Source organism: Pelodiscus sinensis, chromosome 19 (assembly GCF_052426305.1).
Source record: "Pelodiscus sinensis isolate ZL-2025 chromosome 19, ASM5242630v1, whole genome shotgun sequence".
Taxonomy (NCBI): Eukaryota; Metazoa; Chordata; order Testudines; family Trionychidae; genus Pelodiscus; species Pelodiscus sinensis.
The window spans coordinates 34,893,831-34,904,261 of NC_143070.1; the positions used below are offsets into that span (position 1 = coordinate 34,893,831).

A 10,431-nucleotide genomic window follows, 5' to 3' on the forward strand; every position below is an offset into this window, starting at 1 on the left:
CAGATGTTGTGCAAGACCTACCACGCACTTTTCAGAAGACGTGCTCGGGCATCTCCAGCTTTGTCACCTCCGTCCCTTCAGTCTTCCAAATGAGAACGCCAAACAATTCTTCAGCTACTGAGGATCACCCCTTTCTCCTGCCCACGTGTCCAGAAAAACGGTTCCAAAGCAGGGAGGCAGAGGGTAAGCTCAAGAAGTTGGATGACAGGCAATTTTCAAAGTAAAATTACCCCAAAAGAACCAAATAATCAACATTCATAATTGGCCAGAACAATTAATATAATCATAAATGGCTTCTGACATGCATCTGACGAAGTGGGTCTTTGCCCACGAAAGCTTATGCTCCTACACTTCAGTTAGTCTATAAGGTGCCACAGGACTCCTCGTCGCTTTTGCAGATTCAGACTAACACGGCTACCCCTCTGATAAATGGCTTGCTTCTCTCATGTCTAGTTCAGGAAAATCAGATCAACCACTGGATTTATTTATTATGGTTATTAATCAGATTGTCCTGGGGAACAGCCACATACATTTTACCAAGGATTCTTCTTTTTTTATACACTAAGGGTTGTCCCAAAACAAACAACTGAAATCAACTTTAAATAAAGATTTATTTAAGTAAGCAAAAATAAGAGAAGGTACCAATAAGCAACTGAATCAACAAGAATAATGTGAATGAGATTCACCCAATTTTAAAAGAAAGTAAATAAAGTGGCTGATAAACATGTAGTGATTGTTAAAATAACCTCTTAACTAATCTAAAACAATAGAAATTTGGTTAACGATATAGAATGGACTAGTGTTATAAAATTAAACATAAAACTGAAAAATGGAGAGGCATTAAACTCAATGTTTGCTTAATTCCTCGGTAGCTAAGTATTATTAACAGAATTCGACAAAGAGAGAAATAGTATCAGATAGCCAAATATTAAGTCAATGACTAATTAGATTTCATATCAGATTGCTTAGTGGTTTTAATTTTTTAATCTAAAACCAAAGCTAGATAAATTGGATAGGACAATCAAATTGAAAATAGTGTAAATTTAACAAAAAACCAGCAAAACGCCTTCTTTTACTTCTGTATTAAGAAGGTAACTTTGTGAAGCTAAAGCATCATTCTGAAAGCAAAAATTCAAATATATATTATTACTACAACATTGCTTAGACACGTTTCTAGCTAGTGGTTGCAATGAAACATCCAAAATCTGGAGTCTCGGGATTATGCAATGGTACCAAACAGGGAGGATTAACTGAATTAATAGGCCATTTTATTAGTGTGAAAGATCAGAAAGAAGTGTCAGTAGCCAAAGTATTCAAAGTAAAGTGAATCAAGCAGGCTTATGGAGGCTTTTAGAAAGCCAGTAGGCAAACAGTATATGCAGGGAGAGATTTTAGTGTTTGAGTGAATAGGCAGAAGAGAGAGTTTGTTAAAGGTAATTCCACATAACAGGGAAACACTGCAGCATTCCTATATACAAAGACAACTATCATAAAGTACCCTGCTTCTGGGATTTAAAGTAGACAAAGATAGGAGAGGAACTAATTAAATTAATAAACAAATATTGAAATGAGACGACCGGGCAATGTAAGGTATTAACACATTCCGTTACTCTGTAACTTACAATACACCACACAACTGAAGTTGGCATAACATGATTTTAAAATTTAGAGAACGCACACACGCGCGCGCGCACACACACGGGAGAGTGTGATTTTAAAAGGCAGCTTTCCCCATTCACCATCGCACACAATATAACCTTCCTCTTACTTGCAAGCATGAGTCACTCTGACCTGTAAAGACCGAATAACTGTCAAGAACAGCCCATAGTAGAACAGGGAACAATTATCATAGCAGTGACAGTTAGCAACTGAGCTAAAAGAGAAAAAAACAAAACAAAACAAAATCTAACTGTGAATTTCCGTAGTGGCAACACAATCAGAACAGCTGAACTTGACTTCTGCCCTCATCAGACCCCCCCCCCAAAATTGGAAAGGCAGTCAGCTAAGTGCCGTGACATCCCCCTCAGCCACGCAAGGCGTGAAGGAGGACGTTTTTAGACTTTGTCTTCACCGCTTCAGAGTGCCGTTTCTTTATCACCACGGCCAGTGATATCATTTGCATGCGTACCATGTGAAATTAGGAGCTATTGTATAGCTGGCTATACATTGTTAGGTTTAGTTGACTTTGGGGTTGGTTTTTTTCCAAATAAAGAGCCCAAGAGTCTGGCTTTATGGACGAGAACGGAACCCCAGTGGGTTCTGTGCTCTAGGAACAACCATAATTATGCTCTCCGCAGCTGAATTCTGACTTTCTGTGGGGCACAGAAACGCCCTCTAGAATTTTAGCCGTAAGAACCGCACTTTCAACCAGGTGGAATTTCTCAGCCTTCGGTCCATCGTTCTGTGCTCAGTCTTCTCCTTTGCGGTCTTGTCTCCAGAAGAACATAAGGAGTTGGACCCAGGGACGCCGTCGTATTGCGGGGAGACCTCACCGCTATTGAGTTAATCTCTCTCGCTCTCTCTGGCCCCAGTGTTCATATGCAGAGGAACTGTTTTACTGGGACAGATCTGGCTGGCCTTTATGAATCACAGTCTAAACCATCTCCTTCTGCCCCCTCGCTCTAGAGGGAGTCTACGCCACTAACTCAGCCATGGTGGACCCTGTGCCTGCCTAGGTCTCTAAAAGTTAGGCGTTGCGGTTCTCAGTTTCACAGTCCCCCAGAGCAGCCAGGTCTAAAACACTAGCAAGTGTAATAAGAAGCCACGTTCTGTAAGAGGAAGATCTTTCTAGGTCGGGATAGCCTACAGACAGACCACTGAAATCTGAACCACCAGATACTTATGAATGGCCCCCCCAAATCTTTGACCAGATCTTGAGCAAGCAATTTGGACCCCGAGAAAAAAATAATTGAGACCATCCAAAATAAAAGTAGGTGATGAAGACGGCTCTTCAGTTTCTCAACACAATCAAAGGGGGACACCACGTACGAATCTTATCTCAGCCTCTTGCTCTGCAGAGCTCTGTTCCCGGAAGATGATTTCAATTTCTGCTTTAATACGTATTTCACGACCTAGTTCCACGGCCACTCCAGCCTGCCCTGGCTCTTGGGAATTCATGGGAATTGGAGAAGGTGTCCTGCCCTCGGCCCGACCCCGGACAGGACATTTCTAGGGTTGGTGCCTTCTGTGAGTTTTCTTATGCGTGCTGAGGTTGGAGCTGCGCCGGAAATCTTTCCCACAGTCGGTGCACTTGTAGGGTTTCTCGGCACTGTGGAGTCTCTTATGTGACAGCAGGTGCGAGCTGCTTCGAAAGCTTTTCCCACAGTCATTGCACGTGTAAGGTCTCTCGTCCGTGTGGGTCCTCTGGTGAATGGAAAGCGCGGAGTTGTTATAGAAACTTTTCCCGCACACACTGCACGTGTAAGGCCTCTCCCCTGTGTGGGCTCTCTGGTGAACCAAAAGAGCTGAGTTGTTATAGAAGCTTTTCCCACAGTGATGGCACTTGTAGGGCCTCTCCCCCCGGTGGACTTTCTGATGCTCCGAAAGGGAGGAGCTCACACGGAAGCTCTTGCCACATTCGGCGCACGGAAAGGGCCTCTCTCCGGTGTGGATCCGCTGGTGAGCAATCAGCGTGGACCTGCGCGTGAAGCTTTTCCCACAGACGAGGCAGTTGCACGCCTTCTCTCCCGTGTGGGTCGCTTGATGCGTCCGAAGGTGCGAGAGGCAGCTGAAGCTTTTCCCGCACTCGCCGCATTTGTAGGGTCTCTCCCCCGTGTGGGTTCTTCTCTGATGATAATGGAGTTCCCCGCTGTAACAGAAGCTTTTCCCACAGTCCGCGCAGTGATACGGCTTCTCTCCTGTGTGGATTCTCTGGTGCTTGGCGAGGGACGAACTTTGACCGAAGCTTTTCCCACACTCCGCGCACTGGTAGGGCCTCTCCCCCGTGTGGGTTCTCTGATGTGAGAGGAGGTTTGAGCTCTGGCTGCAGCTTTTCCCACAAGTGGGGCATTTATAAGGTTTCTCCCCCGTGTGGGTTCTCTGGTGCGACAGAAGATTTGAGCTGACGCGGAAGGTTTTCCCGCACTCCCGGCATTGGTACGGTTTCTCTCCCGTGTGGATTCGTTGATGCTGAAGGAGGGTTAAGCTCCGAGTGAAGCTCTGCCCGCAGTCGGAACAGTCGTAGGTCTTCTTCCGCTCGTGGATTTCACGGTGCGTGACCAGGGCTGAGCTCTGCTTGAAGCTTTTCCCGCACTCCAGACACAAGTAGGGTCTCTCCCCCGTGTGGGTTCTCTGGTGCGTGGTAAGTCGTGATCGGCACTGGAAACTTTTCCCACAGTCACCACACGTGTAGGGAGTCTTCCCACGGGGGACGCTCTGTTGAATTGTCTCTTTGCTTTCCTGGACCGATATTTTCTGGGCCGAGGATTTACACTTTCTCTGCCTCGGCTGGTTTCCGCGTGGCCTCGCTGGACTGCACTGACTCTCGCACGCGTCTCGCTGCACAGGAATCTGGGAAACCTCTTCTTTGGATATGCCCGATCTTGCCCCGTGTGGTTCCAATTGCTCAGGATCTACCCGATTCTCCTCCGTGTTCGCATTCGCTGTCCTGTCACCTGCTGTGACAGAGAGAGAACCAGTCAGTCCCTGTATGTGTGTGTGGTGGTTGGGAGGGGACAGGGGGTAGCAAAGGGCAGCAAAACCCAAAGGAACTGCTGGGGAAGACTGAACTTAGTTCAGTGTTTCTTAAACTATGTTCTGTGGCTGGTGTGCCGTGGAGAACAGAATTCAAAATGGCCACCCTTAAAGGAGCAGGTGACCTTTTTTTCTCCCCCTCAATAACTTCTCCCCTGACCCTTTCCCTCGTATCTTTTTTTTTTTTTTTTTTTGCTGAACAAAAATCCTTGGCATTTCTCATAATCTTGGTGTTCCTCGGTCTTAACAAGTTTAAGAAACATTGCTTTAGCGGCAAAAGTGCCGTCAACATGGGAAAGTCGGCAAAAGGAAAAACCGGTCAAACCAGTTTTTCTGTCCCCCACTGTGGGCATTTCCTGGCCACATGGCTAGCACCGTTCAACAGACAGAGCAAAGCATTGTGGGGCAGCATCCCACAGTGCAGTGCCGTGGGAAGGCAGAGCTGAGCCCTGTGCTGCTTGGGATTCCCTCGTGGATCTGGGAGCTCTCCGTGCTGAGGAATGTCCAGGCAGCCCGGCCGCCTCCCAGTCCTCCCCCTGCAGCAGCAGTTGGCCTGCCGCTGGGTTCCTAGCAGGACGGAACAGAAGCATCCCAATGATTTGCTCTTTGTTCATTCCCCAAATGGAGCTGCTCACTCAGCTGTCAGACACTTCCCGGAGCTGTGAAAGGGGGAGGGGCACCTGCCCGCAAGGCAGCAGAGATCACACAACACTGAGCAGAGCCATCAGGACAGGCCTTGTGTGACACGAGTGGAAGCGAGATCTCTCGACAATCAAACAGCAGAGTCCACACCGGCTTTTTGTCAACAACAAAGGGAGGAGAAAAGACAAACGCCCAGGGCTGGAAGTTTTTTCTTTCCAAAAACTGGGTGTTTTTCCCAACAAAAGTCGCACTGCAGTGTAAACGCGCTCCCTGCTTTGTCGCCCAAAGGCAGTTTTTGGCATCCAAAAGAGCCTGCCTAGACAAGGCCTGAGTGACACGAAGACGCAGTCATCGGTTTCTGATTCAGGGCAGCTGATTCCTCACCTGTGTTGGCATGGCTCCGGCTCTCCCATTCCTGGAGCTTCCCCGCTCGTTCCAGCCAGGAGGTCTCACCGGGTTTGGAAACGGGAAACCCTGCAGTGGGAGGTAAGGAAAGAAGAGGTGATGTGCTGCAGTCAGGCCAGTGCCGTTACTGCTTTGAGACCCAGCACACACTAGGTACGTTAGAGGATAGTCGTTTAAACAATTAGCCGATAAGCCTGGGCTTATCAATTAATCCAAACAACTACACACACTGCCCCACCTTGCGGTCTCGTTAGGAGCCTGTGCCAACACCCACACGAAGGGGCCATTCCCCTCCCACCGTGGTCAGACACACGGCACCTTGGAAATGGAGGGGTGCAGGAACCTCGAGAGCCCACCCCGCCCAGCGCCATGTGAACACAGACCACCCTGCCCAGTGTGTGTCTGACCCAGGTGTTCTCACCGGTCATGGACCCCCTCTGACCACAAACATTACCCCATCTCCTAGGAAGGGGGGACCACGCCCGAGCCCAGCCGAGGGGTCGAAACTGAAGCCAAGGGCTTTTGTCCTGAGCGGGGGGCAGGTAACCTGAGCCCTGGGCAGTGGACTTGGGCTTCCGGTGTGGGGCCAGGGCTCCATTAAAATGGGATGGCGACCCACTCTGGCCTGCAGTCTGAGCCCCCCTAGTCTAATCTGTTCTTCAAAACCTTCCCCGACAGACACTCCCCCGCCTCCCTAGGAAGCTGTCCCAGTGCTTAATTCTCTTTAAAAAGCACTTCTTCCTCTGCAGCCCAGTGCACCCCAGGCCAGGAGCAGAGCCAGGCTGGCGGGGTGGCGGGGGAGGCCAGAAATGACCTCCCCTGGCCTGTGGGATGGGGCGTGGAGGGGACAGGCTCTCACACAGGAGATGGGGACAACCAGGACCAATCCCCCCCCAAGCCTGGAGGACCCATGAAGAACCCTGCACAGACGACAACCCAGGTATTCCTGAGACCTCTTCCCCCCAGCTCCTGATACCCGCGGGGACAGGAATCCTCACCCAGCCAGCTCACAGCCTCGTAATTCTCCTGCATCACGTCCCTGTAGAGGGCTCTCTGGCCCGGGTCCAGCAGAGCCCATTCCTCCTCAGAGAAATACACAGCCACCTCCTCGAAGGTCACCGGCCCCGCCACGGCCATTTCCTGTCCCTGGCTCAGGCGGACCTGCAGCAAAAGGTGGCTGTTATCCAGCGGCCAGGCCCCCAGACTTTCTCTGGCAACATCAAGGGGACCACTCAGCAGCCTGGTGCCCTCGGACCTGAAGGGACCCTGCCTCCTCTAGCCCGACTTGCTGTCGGTCCGAGCCTATTTACTGTGACCCGGTGAACATCCACCCCAAAGACCGAGCAAACGTGTCCGGGCCAAATCTCGGGAGTTACCCAGGGCGGCTCTAAGACAAGACTAGGAATGTCGAGAGTTAACCGGTAAGTATTCACCGTACCGGCATGCTCACCGGGGTAACCGACGGCCCGGCTGGACCAGCCTCCCACCTGTGGAACAATGCGGATGGGCAGGGCTCCAGTCTGGCCGGGTCCACTGTGCCACGATGCATCGCGGGCGCAGGGCTGGTTCCCCAGTTAAACACCATTTAATCAGTCAACTTTGTAAATGGGAATCACAGAACCCCAGGGCGGGCGGAGACCTCAGAAGGTCATCAAGTCCAGCCCCCTGCCTAAAGCAGGATCAACCCCAACTCCATCATCCCAGCCAGGGATTTGTCAAGCCGGGACTGAAACACCTCTAGGGATGGAGATACCTCCCCCTTCCCTAGGGATCCCATCCCAGCGCTTCACCACCCGCCTAGGGAAATCGTTTTTCCTAATATCCAACCTAGACCTCTCCCACCACAACTTGAGCCCCATTGCTCCTTGTTCTGCCACCTGCCTCCACTGAGAACAGCCTCTCTCCAGCCTCTTTGGAACCCCCTTCAGGAAGTTGAAGGCTGCTGTCAAATCCCCCCTCACTCTTCTCTTCTGCAGACTAAATAGACCCAACTCCCTCGGCCTCTCCTCCTAGGTCATGTGCTCCAGCCCCCGAATCATTTTGGTTGCCCTCCGCTGGACCCTCTCCAATGTGTCCACATCCTTTCTGTAGTGGGGGGCCCAGAACTGGACACAATACTCCAGATGTGGCCTCACCAGAGCCGAATAAAGGGGAATAATGACATCTCTGGATCTGCTGACAATGCTCCTCCTAATGCACCTAATATGCCATTAGCCTTCTTGGCTACAAGGGCCCCCTGTTGACTCATCTCCAGCTTCTCATCCACTGTAACCCCCAGGCCCTTTTCTGCAGAACGGCTACTTAGCCAGTAGGTCCCCGGCCTGTAACACCGCTTGGGATTCTTGTACATCCCTAATCAGGAGACAGAGAACCCAGCACCGCTGTGGCAACGAGCGACAGGGGATTAAGCGCAGGAACGATTTCGAGGTTGTGCCTCATTTCGAGTCGGATGTTTCTGCCTCTGAAGGGGAAGAAATCATCTCCCAGCTGCCAGGGAAAAACTCCTGCGCCTGCTCCAGACGGACGCTCCCCAAGGACTTTGTCTGCCCGAGACGCTGGTGAGCACGCACGGCCTCCGGCCACCCCGGCATCCAGCAAAAACCCAGCCAGACAGCGGCCCTGTCCGGCTGCTGGGCCGGGCACACACACGGAGCCCTTTGTCACTTGCTGCTGGGCTTGGTCCCTGCGGGATGCAGGCTGGGCACTCGAGAGCGTGATGTCAACGACGCATGGAGCTCGCCGTGTCCCTCGGACCCAGGCCAACGGGGGTCTCCCCAAAGCTCTGCAGAGATCCCCCGAGGGCGGAGGCTGTCGCAGAGGGACAAGTGCAGCAGCTGCCACAGGCCGAGACTGGCAGCCCACACGGGACTGGCAGGTCGGTGTCCCTCTGGCCGGGGGCTGCAGGAGTTACAGGCTAGATTTCCCCGGCCCCTGTCCCCAGGGCAGTGCCCGGCTATTCCCCTCCCTGCACCTCCCCTTGGCCCAAGGCACCTCTGCCCAAGGGGGGGGAGCTGCAGGTAATGGAGCTGGGAGCCCCCCCCCAGGTAATGGAGCTGGGACCCCCCCCCCATTGCTCCTGCTCGGATCTGCCCCCTCGGCCTGAGAGACTCGGCCCCGGCTCCGCCGCTCTCCCGGGACTGGCTCGGCTCCTGAGGGCGCTCCGGGAACTTGAGCCGGGGGGGAGGCGCCGGGAGGGCAGCAGCGCTGGGCGAGGAGGAGCCGGGGGGGGGGGGGGGCAGAGTCACGTCCCTGCCCGGCCCGGCCCTGTGCCCGGGGCGCGCCCCTCACCTGCAGGCTGCGGCTCCGGGGCTGGGCGCGCAGGGCGCGGGGCTGGCTCCAGCCGGGCCGGGCGCCGCGGGGCGCTGGGGACGGGGCGGGGCTCCCCGCGGGCTGGCTCAGGCGGCGGCTCCCGGCGCACAAAGGAGGCGGCGGCTCCCGGGCTGACCCGGGAAGTCCAACCCCGGCTGCTGCGCAGCGTCCGCCCCTCGCCCCGCCCGGCCCGGCCCGGCTGAGCGCGCACCGGGGACGGGGGCGGCTCGGAGGGGCCGGGCTGCAGCCGGGGGGGGGGGGGTCTGCGCTCGCCTCCCGGGCACCCCCAGCCAAGTGACTCCCCGCCTGGCTACGGGCTTGGGACCGAGCACCTCTGGCTCTGAGCCTCAGTCACCCCCCCCCCCCGTTCCCTCGGTCCCCTCCCTGCCCCCCCCCCCAGTGCCGCTGCCCCGGGCCCGTCCTGTGTGTGGGGGGGGGGGGGGAGGATGATAGATAGATAGATAGATAGATAGAGGGGGTGGGTGGGGATAGATAGAGGGGGGTGTGGAGATAGATAGATAGAGGGGGCGGGTGGGGATAGATAGATAGATAGATAGATAGATAGAGGGGGTGGGTGGGGATAGATAGATAGATAGATAGATAGATAGATAGATAGAGGGGGCGGGTGGGGATAGATAGATAGATAGATAGATAGATAGATAGATAGAGGGGGTGGGTGGGGATAGATAGATAGATAGATAGATAGATAGATAGAGGGGGTGGGTGGGGATAGATAGATAGATAGATAGATAGATAGAGGAGGTGGGTGGGGATAGATAGATAGATAGAGGGGGGTGAGGGGATAGATAGAGGGGGTGGGTGGGGATAGATAGATAGATAGAGGGGGTGGGGATAGATGGATAGAGGATGGGGTATATGAGGATGGATAGATAGATGGATAGATTAGCTGGGGAGATGTGTGGGGATAGGTAAAGACGGTACCTGGGACAGGTAGATGGGGGTGTGTGTGGGGACAGGTAGATCGACAGGGTGGATGGAGCTAGCTAAGCAATTCAGACTGTAATCCAGGTCACCCATCAGCACAGCGCTAACCCCAAGAGACCTAGCGCTACAGACAACAGGCCTCATGAACAACGTGCCCTCTCACTTTTTCCATCCACGTGCGGCCTTTTCCCATCCATGTTCAGAATCAATTTTTCTATGTGCCCTGAGCCATGTGCGCGCGCACCACCGCTAGAAACCCACAGCCGAGCGGGGCAGCCCTGGAATCTCTCCCTCCGCCCAAAGCGCCCGGCTTCCAGGGAACGCTGGCGTGGACGCTGTATGTACATGAATACTGGAAAGGTGCAAAAGCCCCTTGGCCGTTAGGCGGTGCCGATAAGACACACCTGGGAGCTGCCTCAGAGGGGTGGCCATGTTCGT

At 53.5% G+C, this 10,431-nt stretch overlaps 1 protein-coding gene across 2 annotated transcripts; it reads right to left on the reverse strand.

Moving 5' to 3' along the window:
* Positions 1 to 592: 592 nt before the first annotated feature.
* Positions 593 to 9,161, reverse strand: LOC149523134 (uncharacterized). 2 transcript variants are annotated; one of them, XM_089771329.1, is made up of 4 exons: positions 9,028 to 9,161; positions 6,738 to 6,900; positions 5,719 to 5,808; positions 593 to 4,613 (listed from the first exon to the last, which is right to left on the reverse strand). In XM_089771329.1, the coding sequence occupies exons 2-4, from the start codon at positions 6,874 to 6,876 to the stop codon at positions 3,169 to 3,171; spliced, it is 1,674 nt and encodes a 557-aa protein (XP_089627455.1). In that variant the 5' UTR covers positions 6,877 to 6,900; positions 9,028 to 9,161; the 3' UTR covers positions 593 to 3,168. The 2 variants fall into 2 exon arrangements, with proteins under 2 accessions (XP_089627455.1, XP_089627454.1); XM_089771328.1 differs by having other exon boundaries at positions 593 to 4,616.
* Between the last annotated feature and the right edge of the window lie 1,270 nt (positions 9,162 to 10,431).

Bases quoted from the DNA above. Each gene is read 5' to 3' on its own strand.
- LOC149523134 (XM_089771328.1), bottom strand. From the start codon at position 6,876: ATGGCCGTGGCGGGGCCGGTGACCTTCGAGGAGGTGGCTGTGTATTTC. The intron at 5,809-6,737 runs GTGAGGATTCCT...CTCCCACTGCAG, and splicing joins CGAGGCTGTGAGCTGGCTGG to GGTTTCCCGTTTCCAAACCC. The intron at 4,617-5,718 runs GTGAGGAATCAG...TCTCTGTCACAG, and splicing joins CCGGAGCCATGCCAACACAG to CAGGTGACAGGACAGCGAAT.